This window comes from Onthophagus taurus, chromosome 2 (assembly GCF_036711975.1).
Source record: "Onthophagus taurus isolate NC chromosome 2, IU_Otau_3.0, whole genome shotgun sequence".
In the NCBI taxonomy this organism is placed as follows: Eukaryota; Metazoa; Arthropoda; class Insecta; order Coleoptera; family Scarabaeidae; genus Onthophagus; species Onthophagus taurus.
Genome location: NC_091967.1, coordinates 12,491,466 through 12,517,004, shown reverse-complemented (window position 1 = coordinate 12,517,004; position 25,539 = coordinate 12,491,466). Strand labels below are relative to the sequence as shown.

Below are 25,539 nucleotides of genomic sequence, written 5' to 3'. Positions count from 1 at the left end.
TTCGTCCTTATGAAACACAAATTCCTTTTAATTACTAACGTTATCCATTTTGCATTTTTACGGTCACCTGCTTGCCAAAAACCGCAGAGAAGGTTACTAGTCAATCCTTTAAATATTTTATTACGGATTTTTCGGAAAAAAAGTCATCTCATTACGTGATCGATTGAATTTAAAGCTTATCCTACCTCCATTAGGATTTACAAGTCAAACAAAGATTATCCCCAATCCGGTTCAACCCACGCACATCCCGGATTACAATTTTTCGGTGAAAAGCATTCTGTCCCTCCAACAAATTTTTTTCTTCTCATACCCGGAAACCGAAAGGAGCTAACATAGAAGAGTTTAGAGAGTCGTTATCCACGTCTTCTGCGTCGTTTTCTGCGGTTTTACGCTCCGTGGGATTTTTATATTCAATTGCTCTGAAAGGAACTTCGGAGACTTGGTACGGCGGGAACACATACTGCCGCGACCGTACTTCGGCTGGTCTACACACAAGAAATCGCACGCCATCACTCCGATCCCAGAGAAAAGTACATACACACGTGAACACATTGTCGTCTGAATCGTTTCGCTGCCATGTCCAACATCCATTAGGGTTTTTACAGGAACCCGTTTCGGTGCCCTGTCGATGGGGAAACTTGCTGTGGGTCGGTTAAATTTCTTGGAACGTCAACGAGAAAAGACCTGAGCGAACATAATGGAGATGTTCTTATATAGGTTGTAATGTATAATATTTTCGTTCTTGCGTGATGTTGAAACATAACATGAAAACATTTAAAATTTTTTAAATTCACTCAATATAGAAACAATAGCTACAAATTTGTTGGTTAAAATTTTCCAAATTGAATGGTATCAAATTGTGGGTGCAAATGTTAATTAGAAGAGCAAAATTAGGTTTTTTTTCAAACACGTCGATTTATTTGTATTAATTCTGTCGAGTGTTCGCAATTTAGCACGTTACTGGGATTACTGCAAACGTATGCAGTTCCAGTTCCGGTTATTGGTGATGCGAAATTAAAACCGCCGGGATTTAGGGAAACCGGTTGGAATGCGCACCCCGAAATGTGATGTTCCAATAATGACGTGATACGTTTTTGGCCTTTTTCATTTTCATCGAAATGACAAAACATTTTTTGAGTTTTTCACCTAACGAGTTTTTCCACTGATTTATTCACAGTGACCTATTATTAAACCAAACAGTTATGTTGAAGTGTCTTTTATAGTTGATTATGGGTTAAACAAATTCATTCTATTTCATAAATTATCTATCTTGTAAAATTATTCATTTCAAATAAATATATCACTGAAGTAACGATATTTACAGTTCAAGTTTTCCTATTTGATCAGCGTAAGCTTTTCGTAATTTTGCAGTGCTGTGTTCGCTTGGTAAACACTTTCTCGCAGATTTTCCACGAGAAAAGTGTAAATAAACTTACTGGTGCATAACATCTTGTGTAAGCCCATAAATGTTTAAAAAATATATACTAGATACAAATATGTAAATTAAGAAATGCTTTATTTTGATTAAAATTTGTTTATGTAAATCGTTATTTCTGCATATTATCAAGTTAAGGAGTATTTAGGTATCCTTGAAATATTCTGGTCCGCTTGAAACGCTTAAACGTAAATGTTTGGTTTGAATTAGTTAGTTTCCAAGATGTAATCATTGGATTACATGAAATTCCGATTCGTGAATATCGTTTAACAAATCCTACAGCAGAGATCCGATGCTAATGTTTATTGAAAATGGTTTGCTTTCGGATTCCGGTCAAATCAGATTGAGTCGTACAGTTTGAATTTTCAATTACCTCACATTATACAAACTGCACCATTACAACTTGTGCGGCAAGAATTTTAATTAACGTTTTCTACATGGGAATAAGCAAAATTATTTTATCAGAGAAAATTTTCATTTCGCCCGGAATTCGCTGCTATGCGCTAGAAAAATGGTAAATTTTTGTATTCCCCGATAAGCGTGTTAGTGCATGGACTGTGTTTCAGTACGAATTTGCACTCTGGATTTGGGTCAGCGCAGGTGATAAATTACAATTTGTTGTTTGTATAATCGAGATTGGAAACTGAATGTAGGTACTCCACAAATCGAATATCTTCAGCTACTGAGTTTTGAGTATAAATGTTATTTATTGCCTTGCGGTTTTCTTTTCGAATATTTTTTATGACTAATAATTTGGATTGAACGTTTATTAAATTTGATTGTGATGCTATAAATCGAATTTGTCGAAATGTTTATCTTCTCCAGGTATATGGCTATTTGATCGGGTTTGCCAGAGCCAAATCTATCGAACTTAGACGAAGTTCCCACTATCAAGTTATTAAGGGCAGATTAATTACAAGGAAATCAATAATCAAACAGTTATAAAGCAATGTGTACATATTTAAGTAATTGTAATAATCTCTAATTGAATGCCTATGTCACATGATGCAAAAACATTAATTTAGTACTTCACCATTTTATAATAAAATAATTTGTTGATTGCGATCCTTTCTCTCATTCTATTGGAGCACTGTTATAATCGTTTCTATTCATTAGTAAATAATATTGGACCTGGTTTAATCGAATTGGGCACAATTTATTCTGCCTTCTTTTTTTGATATACTGTTTAATTAATTGTAATTAAACGTGGTTCGAAAATCAATTACATTAAACGTATCGCCAGAATAAAGTTTAACTGTCGATCGTATATTATACGCATGGTCCAATAAAATTTAACCTATCTAGTTTTGTGAAATGCCAGGGATGAATAAAATTTATCGGTAGTTTGAAATTATTAACATGTGGTTGTGTGAATATCGCCGAAATTGTTTTGTTTCGTTATTATGTTTTATTCAGAGATTTCACGTGTACCGTGTTCGCGATTTACACATGCAAATTAAAGTCCCTATATAACCGCATTATGTAAATGTTGGTGGTTAGTTCGGAAATGTTTCTCTCTTGTTCTACGAGTTGCAGTAATTAAAAAAGTCCAGTTGTAATGTTCCAACACTAGCATTTCTACTGATTAATTTGCAGTTTTTAACAAAAACTCGAATAAAAATTAATATCCATGCAAAAATGTTTTGAGTACTTTTTGCTGAGAATATCAACTATGAAAAATGTTCTGATTATGTTTATGTTTGTTGCGCTACAATTAATTATTAAATTTTAACTCATTAAGTAATATCATTTTCAAAATTAAAAAAAAATATAATGTAAATTTTAGTACCATTGCAAAAAAAAATCTTATAAAAGCTTTAAAAGTTATCAAAGGTGCTTCTAAAGTCAACATAATGAAATGTTTAACGTTTGATGTCACACAATAAAATTACTCTTTGAACATGATGGACGAAAGTGGAATTTTTTACACAGTGAATTTATTCTTGTTCGTCCGGCCCTCGGTGGTAAAGAAATATGCTTCTCCTCGGGAAAATAGCGTTACGAGCAAAGGAAACGACCACTGGCAGTGGCTCACCGATCACAGAAAGCATAAAAGTTCCTTTTTACCTAGGATATGACACCACCTTGTCCGGTCGTTTGGTGTCGATGTAAAAGATACGGTTTTGTCTGGTACTGGCAGTGAATAATGGAAAATATACGGACTGAAAAGTCAAATATTTCTCGTTTTTATTATTACGTTCCTATTTTGTTCTTATTTCTTTGTGACGAGACATATTTAAAGTTTTAATTAATTGATTTGAATGGAAGATAAAGTCACTTTTCAATTAAAAACGCAATTTCACTTTTTTTATGTTTTTAAACTTAAATAAACTAGACACTTGAATTTTACAAAATTCAAATAGTACATCGGTATATGATTGAATATTAAATTTAAAAACACGGCAATTTCAATACCATTTCCAATTATAGTTACGCAATGTGATTGGAATTTTTTATTTGGATGGCTATTATGATTTATGTAGCTGATAGAGACTTATACAACATTTAATTGATTTATATTAATTTAAACAGTTAATTTGTAAAAAAGTCTGTGTACATCTTGAGATAAAGTATCATAAAAGGTATGCAAAGACGGTGTTAAAACATTTTTTTTAAATAAATTATATTAAATACTTATACTAAAAAAAAGGAACTCGTGTACATTTATCGAGAGCCACAAATAATCCTTCAAAGAGCCGCAATTTGGCCACCGTTGTAATAGACCATCACTTTGAAGGTATTATGGAAATGCTATTTCACTACATCGAGTTTAGTTGTACACAGGAGTTCTAAAGATTTTTAGATATATTCAATTCTTTGTTGGTATCCCTTTGATCTTCATCATATTCTTTTTTTTCTATTTCAAGTACCAAATTTATGGCAGAAAAAAGTGCGAATTGATTTGGATTCTCATGTCTCGTTGTGAATTGAAAGTGTTTGGATTAATATATCTTCCCATTACACGTTAATCCAAAATTGATAGCAATTCACAGCCACAGGGGTGCTAGAAAGGAAAAAAACTCAGGGAACTACATTTCTTTACATGAATAAGCGCGTCATCGATATTTACAGAGATTGCCACAAAGCAGACAACCAAACGTTCGCAGAGTTGTTAGTGTTGCTCAAATACTTCCCGATGCTGGGGGTTTACTTCCCCATGTTAAATCACAACATCTATTGAATGCCAAAGAAGATGTGTTGAAGATGACAATGGTGACATGATGTGTGTAGAATTTGTCATAATATGAATATCTGGTTTACGGTGGATATCGATCCTTCTAAAACCAGCCTGGTAATCTCCTATGATCGTTTCTGTCACTGGTGTTAGCCGTCTTTTGATTATCTGCATGAACACTTTATACATATTATTCTTCTATAGTTCGAGCAAATTAGCTTTTTCTCCTTAGTAGTAAATTAGGTTTGCTTCTATTAGTTCTGCTGGGATTTCGTCGACTCCCTGGGCTTTGTTGCGTTTCAGTTTTATAATCGCTCCACGAAAATGGAAACATGAAGAAGATACAAAGAAGATGTGAAGAAAGTCTCAACCTTTCTATGAGTCATATTGCGCAAGTGCACAATGAGTGCAAAAATGATTTGAATCTCAGCTGTAATTTAGTCAATAACTTCTGGACCATATTGCGGCACAGATAATTTTTAAAACTTTTTATTTTACTAGAAATTAAATTTATACAACCCCGATTATTGTTGTAAAACTTACAAAATTCCAACAATTTTCATTGACACCACCCCGTAGCAGTTTTGCTACCATCGCGTTTAAATGGTGCTTCATTATTATTTTGTTAGAAAAGACATTTATGGATGGTTCCCATACAATCTCGATTCGACGGTGCTGTGTGTGAACTTTTCCTAAACGTTGTACTGGCCGTAATAGCCTGCCGGAAATTCGGACTTTAATCTGTTGGTTTTTTTTTGTATGGGATTGTATGAAAAAAAAGTATACAACACCGAAAACGCCAATTAATAACAACTCCTGTTTGCTGCAGCCGATTCAATCTGCCGTACGCCAGGAGTTTTTGTTCGAATGCGCGCTAATTTGGGCAGATTAGAGAGAAATCTGTCCAAATTGTCTCTTTGAAAATTTGTATATGTTTTCCGAGAATTACATGTTTACGTAAACTCTACATGCGTGAAAAAATATCCTTTTATCCCTATATGGTATGTTTCTATAGCTTTTGGCCTTATTTTGTTTTGCCTTTCTACTAATTTCAAAAATCAATAAATCTCACTCCATTGTGCGGATCCTTAAAAGTCCGAATCCTGTCTTTCTCCACTAAGCTTGACGAGGATCGAGTCTATATGACCAAGGTTCTAGAGTAACTAACAAGGTTCTAAACTTTTTTAGTGTAACTTAGACTCAAAGAAACCCTATCTATACTTCATAAAATACTCAGATTTAGTTCGGACTAGAATTAAATAGAAAGAAATAATTTTATGTAAATATGTGTATAACTCTGAGACAATAAACTGTGGTCGCTTCTAATTAAAATGGAAAGAACGAGGACAATTCGACGCCACAACGATTAAATTTGTTCAACTTCTTGTTTCAAATCAATTATGGAGTAGAAACTGGTACATTTTTTCTTTGGCCGGTTCCCTCTGGGCTCGATTTCAAGTTTTGCAATTACCGTTTGTTCGTAAGGAAAAAGTTTTTAGATGATCTTTAATTTGTTTTTCTGACTGTTGGGAAAGACTTCCGCATGAACAATGAAGCAAAGGGATATCAAAAACTGGATAAATTATAATATTTTAATATTTAAATCAAATATTCCCAGAATTACTCGACGAAATACTTGACAATATTTTAAGTTTATTAACCAAATTAATTTCTTAATAAGAAAAAATAACTTCTTAACTTTTTAAATATAAAATTGTTAATTTTATAAAATCCGATTTTAAATAAAATTTAATTAAGTGAATACATATTATAAGAAACCTGCGTAGTACAGATTTCCCAATTTCCCGATTAATTTCATTTCCGCATTGAGGATTTTGAGGGTTCCACTTCGAAATCGTTCTAGATCCACTTGAAAAGTTGAGTACTTCGTGGACGACGCTCTTGTATCTTCAATGTACATCTTCTATTCAACAGATCTGTACGGTCCTAATTAAAATGATTGAGTTCGATGGAAATTTCCCTGGGGTGGACGAGAATAAAGCGAAATTTTCGTGACCATTTTATTTGAAAGCCTTCCGGGTACGACCCAAAATATTAATGCTCTCCCAGTAAAAGGCGACGAATTCGGAGACCGTACGGGCGCACGTTATTTTTTTATTCTCTTTTTTTTTGTTCATCACGACGAGAGCTGCTGCTGGCAGATAAAGAGGACCACCACGGTTAAATCCCAAATAAAACGGACGATTACAGGAAGTGTGGAGAAGAGAATTTACGATAATCGGAGTTAAATATTATATTTCAAGAGAAAGTTCTTTGAACGTTGATAGAAACAGGGGAAATTATATTTAACTGTAATACAATGAAATTAAGTTAATGAAAAAAAAATTAATCCTGAGTATCTCAACAATTGCAAAGAAAAAAGGTTACTTCGAAAATAAATAACAAAGTTTCTCTGCACTGACTGTGTCTAAACAAGTTTAAGCTGTGCATATTTCAACGTACCGTTCCGCCTGAATACACGTTATTATTGTGAATACCCTGGATTCCCCAACCGAAAACCTTCCCCATAACTATCCCAGTAACTATAAACGAGAAAATGGATTTTTCAGTACAATATGGTATAGTATACCGGTAGAACACAAAAGAGGAATTCTTATTGAAGTTACGAGTATCAAACAGCTCTTGTATTTTTCTTCATTATATTTTTGATAAATTTTTTAAATCCAATAATTCCACGTACAAACTCTCATAGTTTCGAAATAATAACGCATTTCCACGTACACACAGCAGCCGTCATTGCCGCGACAAAGTTCTGATTATATGAAGCTTACGTGACTGGCATAGAAACAAAATGGGACTCACAACACGACTTGAAGACGTAGAGAATAAACTGCGGTTGGAATGCGTACGGGAGATCTATTTGTTACCTGAATAAATACGGCGGTGGCGGCTGGATGCTGTTACCGCAAAAGGTTTCTTTCTTTTTTTTATTCGGTGGGTCGTCTTTCTTTGGGATCGCAAGAATGAGGGACAAATGGAGGTCTAAAAAATGGAAGAATCGGTCGTGGGCAACCGACAGAAATGTCGATCTTTTGATGTGTAAAATCGGTCGAGGGCACAAATCACGAGCTATTGAAAAGATATACCACCTATTTTATGTACAATAAAAAATGAGAAAAGAAAAATGTATAGGTCGATGTAATATTTCAATTTTATTTGATTTTAAAATGAATTATAAAATAGTTTCAAAATAAGTTCGTTGAGCAGAACTAGAATGTCGGTTATAAAACAGGTAATCTACTTTTTGTAGTTGAACAAACTTTGGAAGAAATGAGAAGACAGGATGAGTTCGAAAAGTTTGCAGAAAGATGGATTAAGAAGAATAAGTATGAATCGGTGAAGAAGATGATGTACGATATGGCACAGGTCAACATTATGTGGGAGGAAATAGGATGGAGGGATATTTCCACCCAGACTATCGAGATAGGTGCAGCAGTGGACAGAATCGGAGAAAAAAAACACTGTTGCGAAGATGGAAATTGTTTTTAAAAATGCAGAAACAAAAAAAAATCTAAAATTATCCTGTGTGATCAAGCAGGGTGGTAAGATCAGGGTGATAGATAGAGGAGAAGAAACGAAAACCGGAAAACTTGATAAGAAAGGTGCAGAAATTCTCCTGAGAGACGGAAGTATAAGAATATAGTCAAGGTGCGAATTGGAAAGAACGTTGGATGTGAAAAGGTGTGCCAGATGTTGGGAATACGGGCATTGCATAGCTGTACAGGCCCTGATGGTCAGTGATTGTAGAAATATAAAAAATAAAGTCGACAAGTATTTGAGAGGAAGCTTTTGTGCGACGAACTGAATGAAAACATCTGGAGGAAGGTGTATAAAAGCATTACCAGGAAGTTTGCCATGAAAAAAAAACAAATATGGATAATAAAATAGTGAAAGGACAATTAAGTAAATCATTGTCTCAGCAAAAAAAAACATAGTTAGATGTGATCTTGCAGAGTTAGAGGCATAGCAGATCATTCTTTTTGCTCTCGGAGGAGTCTCTCAGAAGTATAAAATAACTGCCTATCAAACGGAATATTGCCGAAAAATGGAAGAATGCAAAATTCTTATTGAAAGACTTCCAAAAACCAGAAGCAATGGTGAAAATGGCAATAATCAGTTTGGTTAATGCTTCGACCAAACATAATGGTGGATTTGAAGGACAGCTACATCATCCAATAAAGATGGTAACATCTTATTTACATGATAAATCTATAACGGCGGTAAATGAGGCTACATTGGATGTGAGGAAGTAACAAGGGAGTACTGCAGTTTTAGGCTTGGTACGATATAACCAGCGCCGCTAGTAAAATCTGGACCCAGATATGAAAATGATAAGACATATCTTGAAGGTCGTGAATAAAACCTCGCTAACGGCAAAGGTATTTATGAGAGTGATCCCAAATGTTGGAAATCCTGTGTTTCAGAGAAGACGACTGTTGTGCTTATAGCGGTAATACCACCTATGGACCTACTGGTAGATGAGATAATTTAAAAGAAGAGAGAAGAGCATTTATACAGGAGAGGAAAGGACCACAAAAAAATTTGAATGGCAGTAATGTTGAAATGGAGTAACCGGGAAGGATGGACAAGAAATCTCATTCCATACGTAGAAAAATGGGTCTCAAGAAATTGGGGCGAGGTGGTTCTGATAAAGGCTTTATACAGTGGGTACGGGAGTTTTGGGACATAGAAAATGGCGAATAAAATAATGGGAATAAATTAAGAATATGAGAGGTAGAGAATAAATAAGTAAATGAGTGCAAGACGTAAATGGCAGGATTATAAAGGGGAGAGGGCAAAACGTTTTCTCTCCCTCGAATGGATGCATAAAACTTCTTCTTACACTTTTCAAATTATCATTGCTTTTGTAAAAAAAATTTATAGCGAAAGTAAGCTGCTGACTGTTCCATTGACCTATGCTTATTAAATTACGAGATTGTTTACAAGTCCTTACCCTGCAATACATGCAAAAATTACACGTTTGAAAAGTTTTCGTTTTTGTGTTACCTGTATCACATAACCTGTATGTTGACCAAAACATTTTAGGCGGTGAAAATGTTCGGAGAAGAGATTGTGTTGACCAGGGATAATCTATAACTTTAGTGGAGAGCTGAATATTATTCTTTTTAGGGCTTCTTTGTAAGTCTCCAACGATCTTTATTGATCTGCTTCGCTATGTGTGTTTTTATAATTTTGTCAAATCTTTTTTCTTACTCATTTTTTTAGTAAGGAAGTAACATTTATTTAGAACGACTCTCATCAATATTAATGGATTCATTAATTTAAATTAACCTGCTTTTTGTTTCTATCAAGGTAGGACATTTTAACGTCAGATCGCTCCCTGTTCACTGGATCGTATACCTAATTATCGCTGTGTTTTTGTTAGTTATATTAGATTAAATATTCAGAGTAACTTTGTGGAGGGGTTGGCGTCGAGCTGTACACGATTCATTCAAGCTCGGTGCCCTATCTACTTTCCGGTATACTCTAAAAACAAATTTGGCATTTCTTTTAAATGAATAACACTAATAGTTTTTAGAAATAATTTATTTTGGATTAAAAAGAGAAAAGTTTAACATCATTAAAACTATAATATGAAATAAACATTATAAATATATTCAGTTAATAACAGCATTTGAGTTAATTTAATAAAGGGGAGGGGGATTTTAACGAAAGCCGGAAGCTTGTACACTTTTGCTTAAACGTTTTTGTTTATTATTACATTTTTTTAATTCACGTTTATTTTCTTATTTAACATCAAACACCACCATATGTACACACATTACATGTAGATGTTCACGATTAAATAAAAACTAATAAACTAACTTGTAAATACATTAACAATTTTATTACCAATTGATTTTTGAGTTTAAACATAATGCTTATTGCTTATGTAGGATTTTTCTAATTCCAATAAATCTATATTAGGAGGCGTTGACGCATGAAATGTTACAATTTATCATCGAATCGGCGTTTAACCCAATAAATTCTCGTGAAATCGTATTGTTACGGATCAATTTGTGATAGGATACGTTATTGATGATATATTGCTCTGTGGATTTTAGTCTTTTCTCCAATCCGTTGATTACCAAATACTTAACAAAAAGTGGTAGTATTTTATTAATTTGTACGTATTACAGCCCTATTTTTTTATGTATATTTTCACAAAGTAAAACCACAGAGTATCCAATAAATGTTATGACTGACAGTTTAATCGGTTTAGATTTTAATTGTTTTATCTACTAATCCTCGAACCAATTAAAAAAAATCGTATTGGAAATACCGAATAAAAAATTATTGTTATTTTCCTTTAAACTTTTTAAATAAAATATACGGAATATATGATAACTTTAAATAAATTAGTGATTTTATCACATTTTTATTACTTACACGTTTCATGAGTCAACACATCGCTCGTTCGAAAAATAAGGAATTAATATTTGGACGGAATCTAACAAAAATATAGTTAGGTTTACACAAGGATGGATTATTGCGTGAATATCTAGGATAAATTCATATCGTTCTGTATAATCACTAAATATTTTTATTTTACTTTGCAAGATTTGGTCCATCTGAGCTTCTATTACTTATATATATATTATATTTTCATTGAATAATATTTAAATAAAGATTATTTAAAGGTATCATTAAGTAGAATGTTTATTCAAACTATTTATTTGTTCTTATAAAGAATTATGAGCTTTTAAATGTATTTAACAAAAGCTTATAACTTTTCTAATCGTTTAATAAGTATTCAATTTATGTAATTACTCCCCGCAGTAGATAATATTAAAACTATGAGTAAATATATTAATTATTTATTTTTCATATTAATTTTTAATGACAACATAACCGAAATTGTTTAGTTATTGTTGTTTTTTTCGGCAGTGGAGCAGCAATACTTAATATACTATGTACTTTTATAATTTTGATTACTTAATTGGTCGTTATACGTATTTAGAATTCTCAATAACGTTGCATTATTGCGTATACAAACTTTGTAATGCATCACTATACCAAGTCTTCCTAATCTCCTACCTATTTAATTTCATCTACAAAGTTTACGTTGATAATTGACAATTTTTTTTATGTAATATTAATATTTGATGTTTTCTGTATTAAAATAATTTTAAAAAATGATTTAATTTAGATTTAATTTTTGATCGTTTTGTACCCTTATTGTTACTGAAATATATTTTACAGGATGTAATTTGTTTTCTGCAAAATGCCTTAGGACTCATCGAGAAAGATGTAAAAATCAACCTGTTTAGCATCAACCGTGCAGATAATTCGGTTAAAATAATCAAAAACATTAGAAAGAAAACAACAATGACCAATGATAAATTGAGCTTAAATCCAATGATTTTTTATCATCCAAGGATTGATCAGAGCTTTTTAGTATTAGAACGTTAGTAAGGAGCTTAAGAATTGATTAAAGATTTAACGACCCCAGTTTAGACTCGGGTCCTCATTCTCTCTATTTTGTACGAACAAAACAAGAGATTCACTTCCTATCAACTCCAAAAAGAAAAAAAAAGCAATGATTTTATTACTTAAGTTTTATAAGTCACTAGCTCTTCTGCTTTGTTTTCACTTATTATTAGCCTATTGTCAAACGTTAACATTACAGCAAAAAATATTTATTGTGCAGGAAGAAAATAAAAAGGTATTAAATAAAAACGATGCGAGGTCGATTATTGCTATAATGAACACTATGAATAACATCATTAAAAAAAGGTAGCCGAAATCAAAATAATTAAATCCCACTTACAAAGGATTTATAGAGAAAATTTTAATCAAATTTTACTAACGCTCATTATTTAGAGTTTTATTTGTGGCTGAAATAGAAAATTTTGAACGATAGAAATTATCTGAAAAATAATACATTATTAAACATTATAATTCTATAGTTTCATTACAAAATTGTTGGTTCTCGATTTTTAGCCATGCAAAACAGGTAAAATGAACATAATAAAATTTTAATAACAATTTTGACCTTTCAAAACTGAATTTTAAATGTGTTATTTTTGAATATATTATAAAATTCGTTGTTTTACATTGAAAGAAATTTTAAAAAGTGGAAAAAGAGTTTAATTATGTGTTAACTATTATAAAAAAAAGAAACATTTAACGACTGGCATAATATTTTGTTAACTAAACATAAATATCAAGTTTAGGGGGTGATATCGTTTATCCCACAATACCAATTAGTAAAGTATTCGTAGATCGATAAGAAAACCGTGTGCTGAAGACACAATGAGCGAACAGTGTTGATCTTAATCACCTCGTGGTCTTTGTCTCTCTTATTCCACTATACCAAAAAGATTCGGATCGATTTCGGCCTTCGGTTTGGGCTCAAATAGAGTTCTGATTTTATACTAAATTTAATTTATATTTAAAGATGAAAAAATATCATGGAAAGGAGCGAAATTTAAATATAATTATTATCAATAGAGCATCCGAAATAACTTTCCAAACTAATCCATTCAACTCATTTTTAAAATTTAATCAAGTATTCTTAGTAACAATGTTATTCAATTTAACCAAGTTCTGATTTATACAATAGCATCACAGAATGCAACATCCAGTGAAATTAAATTTTGAACCTCTGAAACAATTAATATCGCTTTGTGTTTCACCAAAATCAAATCCACTAATACTGCTTAATAATTTCATTTTCATGATTATTGTAATAAAATTGCGTTATTATAATAACGCAAGGATTTGTGCGTAATTCCTAATGAGTTTAAATACTGCGAATCATTATTCCAACAATCTCTCGTTACTAACAATAAATTGAAATTTAATTCATAAAGAATTTTTTGTGACTCATGGCAAAATTTTAGTCACAACTACTTGAGTTAAACTGATCAACAAACAACAATGTTTAAGAGTTAAAATAGTTTTTTGGGATAATTAAATAAATTATTGACACTTTTTAACTGGTTTAGACCTAAAATTTTTGCTAAAATCATCGATTTTATTCTAGTATTTGTGATTAAAATGGATCACTAATTGATTGTTAGCAAAAAATTGAGTCTGTCTGTATTTAGCATTTATAACCAGAAAAAGGATTAAAAAAATCTCTTCAACATATTTATTTTTATTAACTAAATAGAGGTAGAAAAAATCTGATGATGTTTTAAACGATTAAAGTAATAAATTGCAGTAAATGAACAAACACAAATATTTTTAATAAATGTGTTGACGTTTTAGTTTTTCTTCTATCTATGTATCTGCGCAACTCTACAAAAAATGTTCTGTTGTAAATTGAGATTTAATAAAGTTTTCCTACTTCACATGAACAAAGTAGAGATAATTAACGAGTTGTTCATCTTGCTCTAATCAATCGAGAATTTTTGAAATCATCTCAAGATAATCACGCAAAATTTACTCCGAAATATAAAAAGATTTTGATTTAATCTCTCGTGACATCATTTCTTTTTGAAACCAAAATCATAAAAACTAAAACATTGTTTTACGATACAAACACTTTTATTAATACATATTATAATACATATGAAACCATCATTCCTAAGTCCTTTTCAGACTTACTTATTACATTATCTACGCAATTGTTCCTACCTAGGTATCACAATGAGGTGGTGCGATTCGAAAGAATTACCGCTTCCGACACCGCGGCATTAGTCCTGGCCACGAGGTCCGGATCGTTAGGCTGCCGTACGCCGGTGATATCACAATCAAACTTCCAGAGAATCGCATCTTGCTGTTGAAATCGCTGCGGGAGATTTTCGTGTTCCTGCCTGGGCACAACGTCGCAGTTCGTCTGAGGATTTCGACCACCGCGACCGAGGGTCGAACTCCTCGGCAGATATGGCGGGCAGCGTGGCGCCGTTTTATAGTTTAAGGTCGCCGCCCTTTGCTGCAACTGCTGTTGTTGTTGATGTTTGGGGTTGGACGGGCCTCCGCAGCAATCCCTTATTGCGTTCGACGAGCGCGAAAACGTTGAAACGGCCCCGTGTAGTTTACGCTAGGTGTCCTCGTCGTAGGTTATTGGAGATTTTTTCATTTCCATCATGGGTAACATTACTCCTTCCTGAAAGAAAGTAGATAAAAAGACAGAGAATTTATACGTATTAAGGTTAAGTTTGTAATCACAACAACGATGGTAATACGAAATTGATAAGAGAACGACAGAGATAATAATACATTTCGAGAAGGCGTCACGGCGTAGTCTGTTTATGTTCCGAACTTCCTATCATTAAGTTATGGAAACTTCGCCAAACTTTGCTGCACTAACTCAGCTATTGTCTAACTTTCTCACAGCATTTAAGCTTTGCCGAAGTAGAAAGTTACTACATTCACGATTTTCCTTCTACTTTGTTGGCAAATACATAAAACTCTTACTTCAGAATAATTTTTATATTAAACTAAAAAATGGATGTATTAAATAATTTAATAAATTATTCCTCTCCCTTAGGCATTCCTTTACACAAACCAAATTAAAAATTTTAGGAATAATATTTTTTAGAATAATAGTGTGATCAAAAAGCCATCGAACACATCGCAACTACTAGTTTGCTCATGTAATTTTAATTGTTGACCTTTTAATCTACATTAGAAATTTATGTGCCAGTTAGGACAATGGCGTTCCCTAGAACAATAAGGCCATTGAAGTCATGCAATTGCATTTGTTGGAGTAGTTCTGCTTTCAACATTAAAAAGGGATATTAAATAAAGGCGGTTACAAAGCAATGTGCGAAACAAAAATTTCAAAAGAAACGTTCATTTGAAAACAACGTGAAAGGTTATTTAGAAATTTTTAATATTATTTTATTTCATAAATGGGGCAAAGTAAACTTACCCCATTAAGATGAGGCAGATCAAGAGCTGCAGGCACGTACGTCGTTGCAGGACTGCATCTGGCACAGGATCTTCTTAAAGCTGGTCTTTGTCTTGAGCCGTGACATCGAACTGCAAACCTTAGTTCTTCAGCCATTTCGCTGCAGAGCGACTGTCGGTCCGTTTGGGCGTTTTTCTTACTGTTCCAACAAAACTCCAATATCGCGACCAGTATGGCAAGTGCCAAACCGCACAAAAGCACCACAAACACGCCGCCTGCGACAAACAAACAGAAGGCGAGGCAGACTTTAGAACGAGAGGATTAAATTGTCGGCCGGAAACGACCCCTTGTTGGCTCAAATTGGTTTCGTTCCTTATCTAATTGCTAGGTGAAAACGGCGGCAAGAATAGGTTCTTTTTAAAGAGAACAAGATTGCACCGCTTTTCCTGGATGTATAATTATTGTTGTTGGAATTAAATTAAAAACTAAATTCTTTTAAAGAAAATACATTAATAATATTCGAAATATCCGTTGACCCTTTCTGCACTAAAGTACATTTTGGTGAAGTTACCGTATACAATATTGAATTTCAAACTTAATGACTGCAATTTCTATGCATCTGTGTCCGTTTAGAAGGTATCGGTTAATCTTGTCTGGGTTGCATCCTGAAATTTACAGCTTTCAAGGTAGTTTGCATCCATTTACCCCCTGGTTTTGGGTAACTAGATGATCTATAGCTTGACATCAGCCGTTAGAAATAGGAAGACGTCTCTCAAGGCAGACGTCAGTCGGTTGATATGCGATAAACTTTGCTGAACATCTCATTTCAAGATACTCGAGAGAAAGAGAGAGAGAGTAAGTAATCGTACATGGAGTTATTAAATAAAGGCAACAAAATTATTATTAAAATTCCATTGAATTATTTCTATTCAAATAAATATTCATATAAAGAGAATATCTCAACAGTAATACGTTCATTAAAATGTAAATTAGCTAATTACTCGCTTTTATTCAATATTTTGAATTCAATAACGTATTACATTTCTTTCATGCTTTCATTGTATATTATAATTTAACGTGATCATTATTGTTATGTTAATTAATTAATTGAAACATTTTTGTAATTATATTATTAGTATTAATACTCACTTCTTTTGCTGTGAAAAGACTATTATAATTTATATCATTTATTGTTATTTATTAATTTTTAAAACAAAGTGTTTAGAATACAATTTTTACGAACATTGTGTTAATGTTTGCATATTTAGTTTTTCAAATCGAAAGCTTGCTGAATATCCTTGAGTTGGTGAAACTGGAAAATTTTCAAATACACTACATTTCCAGAAATTTAGGTACTCCCGATGGGGAGCTGCTGCTATCTTCTTGTGTTAGAGTTGTATTTCTATGTTACAATTGTATACACAAGTAAGGAAAACGTTATGTATACAGATTAATGAGAAAGAAAAAGTAAGAAATAAGGGTGCAAAAAATATTCCTAATAATTAACTCAACAAAAAATAAAACCAGTTTTATCATCCTTGACCATCGTAGAAGAATTTGATATACAGATTTTCCTTTAATCAATAGTTGTTTCCTTATTCATTAGTTTAGGATCGTGGAAGAGAAAAATTTGAATTAGATAGTTGTAAGTCTTCAAGGAATAAAAAAATAACTTAATTTTATGTAAGAAAATTTCCTTTTTTATTTTTCAGTAGTTCGGAAAGTTTATAGTTCGGTTTGGGGTAAGCAAGTTTGATCATAAAATACCAATTACTCGTGCCTCAAGAAACAAAATACTTTAAAGTATAAAACTGAATAGAACGATAAATTTTGTACACCGATTACTACACCCTTGGCGTACTAATATACATCAATCCACCCCGTAGCACAACACCGTAGAGAAATAAAAGTAAAACCGCCCATAAACCCAGGGTTTGTTATTATTCTAAATTTACCGCTCGAGAACCCTGTTTGCCATAAAACCCGTTTACCGAAACTTCGAGGAGGAGAGTTTAGCCTTTATTTCTGCGTATCGACCCTAGAATGACGTGAGGAGTTGTTGTATGGGTCAACCCCGAAATGATTATTTTTATGATTTAGTTATGTATTTGGGGACAATAAATTTATTTCTTTTAGAAACCATTCCTAACTTAACACTCACCAATGTTTTCAATCCCTAACGCATTTGCTTTTGATTCTTTGCTTTTATCGTCTCTGTTGCAAACATCACCGGTGTTCTTCCACCATTTGTCGTACAGTATCTGGATAACGCCTTTCTCTTGTAATTCGAGAATGGCAAGAGAGATCTTATCTCTCCAAGGGCTTCCTTTGGGTGTGGCGATTCCGTAACCTTTGGAATCCAGAAGTCCTCCTATTTGAGTTAAATTACAATCGCGTTGAACAGCGTAATCAAGCATCGTTGACTCCATTAGGAATGCATAATTGCCTTGAAGGACACGGTTGACACCTTCGTCGTAAGTGGATACGAACACCTGCGATCGTTTACCTTCCATAAATCGCCACATTTTCTGATATATCCCGATTTTCGAGTCCTGTGGAAAAAAAAATCATTTAAAAATCGTTTAAAACTATTATATTATGAGTGTTAAGAAGTCCGGAATGTAATATCACGTACATAAGTAGATCGTGTAGTAGTTGTAAACGTTAGGGTTGATAATGTTATGGTTATTGTTAGTATAGAGAACGTGCTTTGGATTATCGTTTCGAAGGAACACGTAAGGTTCGATACTTACCCTAAAGAAGGTCATCGTGCTGCCACCGGATAATGTTCCGTAAGCGATGTCTGTTTGCTCTGCCAAATCTTGGGCGCTTTCTATAGGTGTTATCATTCTTTCTACTGTTAAAAATGCGGCTAAATTCGCCGTGTAAGATGAGATTATTATCAATGTGAAGAACCACCATATCCCACCCACAATCCTTGTTGAAGTAGCCTAAACAGAAATATTTTGTTAGATAGATTAAATTGTCTAAATTAAATAAAAACTACAATTCTAAACATAACTCATAGCGACAAAATAATTTGTTTATTATTTGTACTCACTTTTTTTTATAAATGGCGATATTTCCAAGTTCCTAATAAATGATTTTGCAATACTATTATTATCGAATTATGAAATTCAGTTCACGTTAACGAATTGCTTAATGAATTATACATAGAGGTTTCGGGTATTGTATGATGTACGTAAATTAGAAACTGTGTGAAATGAAATTATTGTTTGAACCACATTAGTGTACACGTAATAGTTCCGATCGTTACGAGTGTTATTGTTTGACAAATCAATTTAATAACATCAACGGTCGGTATTTTGTTACGCAATTATAGGAAATTCATCGTACATTTTACACTAGATCTAACGGGACCGTTTCTGGATTGTAACGGCAAATTATACTGTGAGTAGTATTTCGAGGACTTTTGCTGCGATAAATTTTACTGCTGATTTGGCGAACGGTTTTCACCACTTCTGACACCCTCCCAATTAAGCGATTGGACGTCGAATCGTGCTACTACGCTGATTTTAATTAATCGCTGCGTTTTATCAATTAATTAAAATAGGTACAACACGACCGATATTGCTTTATTAAACAGTCTCGTACCATCGAATTTCAATCTGTTACGATTTGCTCGGAATTAACACCCTAACGACCTTTTTAATTTACGTTCTTTTCTACAGTACAATTGAACAACTCTTCTACATAGTTACTACATAGCTAAAAAGAAATTAATTAAATTTTTTCTAATCTAGCATTTAAATCAGGGGATACCAACATACGTATTAAGAAATCCGATATAGTTGAAGTTTAAAGAAAAAAATACCTTGGGATTGAGATCGGATCCTTGTTGCATTAAAGACCCTATGGCAAACCAGAGACTATTCAACGCCGTGAAATTGTTCTGTAAAACTTCCAGGGTAGCAACTTCATCGGCGTGTTCATGAGACGAACACGGATCTGGTAAAAATTCGATTTCGTCATCATTCATGGCGGAAAACTGAGGTCTTTCGATAGCCGTGGCAACATTCAGGAGGGATTCGCCGCTAGAATTGCCACTGTCGTTGTCGTCGTCGACTCCACAAGGATGGAAACATTGTCCGTATACCACTTCGTATTTCTTTACTAAGCAGTCTTCGCAAAGTTCGGGCTCGTTCCATTCGTATGGAGAAAATCGAGCGACGATCCATATGGTCACAGATACAAGAAAATACGCGACTGCGGCTAATGTCCAGATCTCCAGGGCGAGAGGATTTAGGAACGAGTACAGTTCGCTTTTTATGGGTTTCGATTCCTTTAAGAAATAAGTACTTACTAGAAAAATACTTTTATATGAAAAGGAATTTTATGGTTGGATTTTGGTGTTGGGAATTTTACAGATTTACAAGGTTGAATTTATTTTTTCAACCTATGGTTGCTAATCTGTTAATCTATTGTTTTGATAGTTTTAAATATTTATTTGTAATAATTTTTGATTTATTACATGCTTTGTACATTTAGTTGAGGATTATATTTATTAATATAATTAGCGAGCAATGACAACGCATACCACTATTCTAAGTTATAAATCTTTTCTGGATAGATTCTCTGCTTTGCAGAACAGTATTCTTAGTGAGAACTTCGATGTCTGGATAAGGATTAAGGTAACAGTAAATAGAAGATACGTGATTTTAGTCGTTACAATGATTACGGATTTAAAATCACAACGAGAATATCAACAATAATATTGACTATCAGAAAGTCTACATCTGGCAGTATTATTTTGCTTAACTACACATGAAAATGTGTGCAAATTATGTAACCAGTACTAACTGTGGAGGTTAATGGCTAAAGGTTATTGGGAAATTTAAGTATTTCGGAAAAAGGACTCTGAGATTAAAAAATTTAAAGAATTGAATCATAGAGGCTTTGAAAAATATACTCATTATGGAGAGAAAAAACGCACAAAATCAATGGGTCAGACGCAATGATGAAAATCTGAATTATTTGCCCAACACCTAGCAGTTTATGGCCAATAAACCACTGTTTAGTAGCCAAAAATAAGTATGAAGCTGTTTTCACCCTAAAACGGCTTCTGGATTTGATGATATTTCCTTGGTTTATAAAAGAATTGCAAAGAAAAGCAATCACAATGTAGACTTATTTAATGGAAGCTTGAGACTGAGAATGCCCCGTTGCAATGTTTTAAAACGGTATAGATAACAATGCCTAAAAAATTCCGCAAACCAACGGAGCTAGTTCGAACATATAAACCTATCTCGTTATTACTTGTCATTTCAAAATTGTTTGATAGATTATTTTCTAAATTAGTTTGGATTTTGTAATCGCCATTCAACAATAGATCAAGTGATTGTGACAACCGTTATTGAGAAAAGAAGTGGACAGAAGCATACTCAACATTTAGGCAGTGTTTTAGGATTACTCCTTTATCTACTGTACACCGCAGATATTCCAATTTCAAAAGATGCTGTATTTGGAATATTCAAGCAAATATTTAGAATCAATAAATCGGTTTCCACCTTGATGGCAGACTGAATTAGAAGCATCATGTTAAACGGAAACTTGAGCAGATTAGACTCAAAAGTAGATAAATGATTACTTTATCAGAACATAATTATTAGGGAATTAGCTTAGGGAACACAGCTGTGGGTTTGTACTAAGTCATCCAATCAATTGATCATTCAAGGTAGTCTAAATCAAGAACTGCATGATGATCTCGAAATCAAATACATCTACAACGTAATCCAAGATTTCGCAGGGAAGCATGAAAAAGACTACTGCGGTACCATCGTTGAAGCCATTTAGCTCCTGGATATTATTCAAGAGATTGAAGGGAATGAAACCTCACACACTTTTGCAGCGATTTGTTTATTGTTCGGGTATAATTAAGTAGTACTAATAAATAAATTTCTGTTCAATAATACATTGCAATGTTATGAATTTTGTTTCGAACTTTATTCATTCTTTAGAATTTAAGAAGTTAGAAAAAATTCTTTTACACTTTGGTTACTTTTTGTTAAATTGCAGATTTTAGTTTATTATTGAAGTGGCCTACATTTGAGAAATGAGATTTAGCTGTAGATACTCCCGATATGGTAACACTATCGCACGATGCGATATACTATTAGCTCACCATCTATTTGCTTGAATAACCGAAGGTGATTTCATATTCGGTGCGAAGTTTCGTGCACTTTACTAAAAAGCTTTTAAGCAAATGCGCTTCTTGGCTTCATATTTGTTAATGTAGATATCGCGTGATTTATAAGTTTATAATATTATTAGTGTTCCGTAATAACTATTTTTATTAGTTTTTGGTGTTTGAATGTATTTATTTATTACTATTCCTTTAGTAGGGTATAATAATTAAGGCCAGAAAAGCGGCATTGAATTGAACTCCTCATTAATATCCGCCGAAATGATTGTGTTTCCTATAATTATGTACAAGCTAAGATTTCGACGACGATGATTAACGTAAATTATTCATCTATGTTATACAAGCCACAAATTGTTTACAAATATTGAGCCCTAATATTCGCTGTTGTTTCGCTTGATTTTTCAAAATTGAGGTGAACTATAATATGTTTGATTTGTCCGATTAATTTTGTACATGTAATATTTTTTAATAAAAAGGTAAAAATAAATAAAAGCTAGAAATGAAAAACATACCAATAACTAAATAAATACGAATTCCGTGGCTCAAAAATGTTTATGAAAAAACTTTTATTAAAAAGATATAAAAAATATATAAACAATGCTTTTAATTAAAATCTCTCCTATAATTAAACATAACACCATAATCGGTAGGTTGTTTTCCGAATCCTCCAAGATGTTTCGAACCGAAAGCTTCAACATTAGCGTTGCTGTGTTTATCTTGGAAAAAGTTGTATCTTCCAGATGCTTTTAAATCCGTACCCCATCTTTCCGTATGAGTAGCTTGTAAATGTGCTGTACTTGCAGTTGGTTTATGTAAATAGCTGGCTTCACCACCGACGGTTAAAGGATTATGATGACGGATGTTATCGGTAGCAAAAACATGCGTATCCAATCTATGATTCTTGTTATCAATTGGTGTATTCTTTGTACCGACAATGTAATTACCTGGATCTGTGATGTCAACGTTTCCATACACACTTCCTCTGTTACAAAATTTAAATAAACAGTTTAATTAAATATGTTTTTATATAAATAAATTACGATTACCTTCTAACTCGTTCCAATGGTACCAATTGATAAAGTTCGCCATCCTCATTTGCTACTATATCGGGATATGGAAGGGCAATAACAGCCGAAACGAAACAAAGAGAAGCTATTAACAAAGCAGAATTCATTTTTTAAATTGTTCTTTTACTACTTGTTCAATTAAAGCAGTTGATGAACTGTGTTGAATGATAACAGCAGCGAGGTTTATATATCACGATTCTCTTTGTTTTCCCACGAAAAGGGGATTCCAAAATTTTAGATTGAGAAAAAAACTTAAATTTTCTTGGCTGTAATCTCATCTTAATTAACAATTTAATGTCGAGGTCACATTTGTTATCAGTGTTATTTCTATATCGAAGTATGTTTACATTTTATGATTATACAAGTTTATAAATATCGCTTGGGTTTTCTTGGTTTTTGGTTGAGATCAAAAAGTTAAAATCAATTTTAGATATCTGGATAATTTTGGCGCAAAAAATCTTTTTCTTCTCCTATTAATTAAAACATCTAAATTTATTAAACCTCTTCTAAACATTCTTATCGAAAAACTTATTGATGTTTATAAACTTATGTGATTATTAAAATATAAACACAGTTTAAAATTGAAATACATTAATTAAAGTTTATGACCTCGATACTAAAACATTGATTAAGATGTCATTAGAGATTAGAAAAACCCAAATTTGTTTTACAACTCTTGTTTAGGACGCGGGGACTTCTTATTATCAGACCTTATCGTAAAAACTAAAATTTTTGGAATCCCCTTTACCCACGAAAACAAAGATTTTTGGTATATAAGTCTCGTTGAAAATTGCATTTAACACAGTTCAATCAACTGCTTTATGAAAATAAGTAGTAAAACAACAATTTCAAACATGAATTCTGCTTTGTTAATCGCTTCTCTTTGCTTCGCTTCGGCTGTTATTGCCCTTCCATACTCCGGAATAGTAGAAAATGAGAATGGTGAACTTTATGAATTGGTACCTTTACAACGAGTTAGAAGGTAATTTTATATTTAATTTATTTATACATTTTTATTTAATTTGTTTAATTTAACAGAGAAAGTGTTTATGGAAATGTCGACATCACTGATCCAGGTAGTTATATTGTCGGCACAAAGAATACACCAATTGATAACAAGAACCATAGAGTGGACACGCATATCTTTGCCACCGATAACATCCGTCATCATAATCCTTTAACCGTCGGTGCCGAAGCCAGTTATTTACATAAACCAACTGCAAGTACCGCACATTTAGAAGCCACTCATACTGAAAAATGGGGCACCGATTTAAAAGCATCTGGAAGATACAACTTTTTCCAAGATAAACATAGCAACGCTAATGTTGAAGCTTTCGGTTCAAAACATTTGGGAGGGTTTGGAAAGCAACCTACCGATTATGGAGTTATGTTTAATTATAGAAGAGATTTTAATTAAACTTAAGTTTAATACTTTTTATAATATTTAATGGTTGTAATAAATATTAGTTGAATTAAAAACATATACACTTAAAAATCTATTTTTTTCTTATTAATCATTTTTATATCTTAGCAATTTGTAACTACAAATTAAATTACAATTATAAAGAAAAACTCCAAATTTAACCTAGATCCATCAACTCTAATGACATGTTACGACCAATTTTTTATAATGTCAAAAACGCAATAACTTTCGAAATTCTTTTTATTTAGAAAACTAAAGAATTATAATTTAAAAAGATCTCGCATATTAGTGATAATTCCTTACAATGAATTCAGCTTTGATAATTGGTGCTCTTTGCTTCGTTTCGATCGTTGCATTTCCTTATCCAACTCAACTAAAAAGTGAGGACGGTGCTATTTATCAACTGGTACCACTCGAACGTGCTAAAAGGTAATTTTAAATTAAAATATTTTAAATTAAATTTGTTTGAATTTTTGTGACAGAGGATGTGTTTATGAAAGAGTGGACATCAGCGATCCAATTAATAACAAGGGTGGAGAGCATCAATATTTATTAATCGACGATAGTGAATCTAATTATTTACCTAAACCAACAGCAAGTACCGCACGTATGAAACTTACTTATGATGACAGGGATTTTAGAAATTAACTTATCGATTATGTAAATTTTATAAATTTGTAGTAATTTTTTTAAATAAATTTATTTTATTGATTTAAAGAGTAGTATTGGGTCCGTTAACCTTGCTTAGGCTGCTTTACTATCACCGATTCCTTCAATTTGCTTATTGAAAATTGTATTATATCCTGGAACCATAAATCTAAAAATTAGAAGTTGTGATAGGATTCTCCTGAATGTGCTGATGGAAGAGTGAACAATGATATGGTACAAAGGGCAAGTTAAGATTATCCAGATAAAGGAAACGCCACAGATGTGGCAAGTAGGAAAAAGTGCATTGAAAAAACACCTTTGTATTGGATATTTAGAGCGTGATTTAAAAGGAAAGATGCAAGTAAGGATACCACCTTACATAGATTCTGACTAAGTGGGATTCTGCTCATTATTTGCACAATATCAGAAGATAGTTTTGAGAGTTTAGGCAATTAAAGAAGGACGTTGGGTAGAAAGTGTTCGCACGACAATATTAATAACGAAAATGATAGAGAGCGAGAAACATTGAAACTAGACTATTTCGGAACAGGCATTTTTGGCCTAACACGCCTTGGCTAATTGAGTTGGATTGAACGGAAAACTTGCTTTAATGGGAATATATTTTCCCATTATTTTCCATATGGGAAAAATAACTACAATTGGTTTCACTGCAATAAGAAAGAAGAATAAGTCCTGATTGGGAAATTCGCCATGGATGAAATATTGAAAGTCAACAAACACAGTATTGTAATTAAAATACAGTTTTATATACATAATTTATTTCTAATTTCCGGTAGATCATC

General features: G+C 32.7%; 3 protein-coding genes and 1 long non-coding RNA gene across 8 annotated transcripts in view; 2 read left to right on the top strand and 2 right to left on the bottom strand.

Annotated features, from left to right (window-relative positions):
- Positions 1–10,162: 10,162 nt before the first annotated feature.
- The window catches only part of LOC111425837 (glutamate receptor ionotropic, kainate 2), a 142,873-nt gene continuing 127,496 nt past the window's right edge, over positions 10,163–25,539 (bottom strand). For 4 of the 5 annotated variants that reach the window (XM_023060099.2, XM_023060097.2, XM_023060098.2 and 1 more), the window contains 4 exons: positions 18,189–18,386; positions 17,597–17,987; positions 15,457–15,710; positions 10,163–14,688 (listed from right to left, as the gene is read on the bottom strand). In XM_023060099.2, the coding sequence (XP_022915867.1) occupies positions 14,623–14,688; positions 15,457–15,710; positions 17,597–17,987; positions 18,189–18,386 (909 nt within the window). In that variant the 3' untranslated portion in view covers positions 10,163–14,622. Of the gene's footprint in view, positions 14,689–15,456; positions 15,711–17,596; positions 17,988–18,188; positions 18,387–19,270; positions 19,739–25,539 lie in introns of all 5 variants that reach the window. The other variant, XM_071194279.1, reaches the window with a different exon arrangement.
- On the bottom strand, positions 22,148–23,053 carry LOC111425843 (uncharacterized). Its single transcript, XM_023060107.2, has 2 exons — positions 22,645–23,053; positions 22,148–22,580 (listed from the first exon to the last, which is right to left on the bottom strand). Exons 1-2 carry the CDS (start codon positions 22,770–22,772, stop codon positions 22,202–22,204), a joined length of 507 nt encoding a protein of 168 aa, XP_022915875.2. The 5' UTR covers positions 22,773–23,053; the 3' UTR covers positions 22,148–22,201.
- LOC111425841 (uncharacterized) lies at positions 23,469–24,160 on the top strand. The gene is made up of 2 exons (XM_023060105.2): positions 23,469–23,647; positions 23,704–24,160. The coding sequence occupies exons 1-2, from the start codon at positions 23,487–23,489 to the stop codon at positions 24,080–24,082; spliced, it is 540 nt and encodes a 179-aa protein (XP_022915873.2). The 5' UTR covers positions 23,469–23,486; the 3' UTR covers positions 24,083–24,160.
- On the top strand, positions 24,233–24,799 carry LOC139428998 (uncharacterized). Its single transcript, XR_011639704.1, has 2 exons — positions 24,233–24,517; positions 24,571–24,799. It is a non-coding gene; the product is annotated as an uncharacterized lncRNA (long non-coding RNA).

Excerpts from the sequence above, each read along its gene's own strand:
- LOC111425843 (XM_023060107.2), bottom strand. The coding sequence starts at position 22,772 with ATGAATTCTGCTTTGTTAATAGCTTCTCTTTGTTTCGTTTCGGCTGTT. Across the intron at positions 22,581-22,644 it reads CCATTGGAACGAGTTAGAAG|AGGAAGTGTGTATGGAAACG; the intron begins GTAATCGTAATT and ends ATTTTGTAACAG.
- LOC111425841 (XM_023060105.2), top strand. The coding sequence starts at position 23,487 with ATGAAAATAAGTAGTAAAACAACAATTTCAAACATGAATTCTGCTTTG. Across the intron at positions 23,648-23,703 it reads CCTTTACAACGAGTTAGAAG|AGAAAGTGTTTATGGAAATG; the intron begins GTAATTTTATAT and ends TTAATTTAACAG.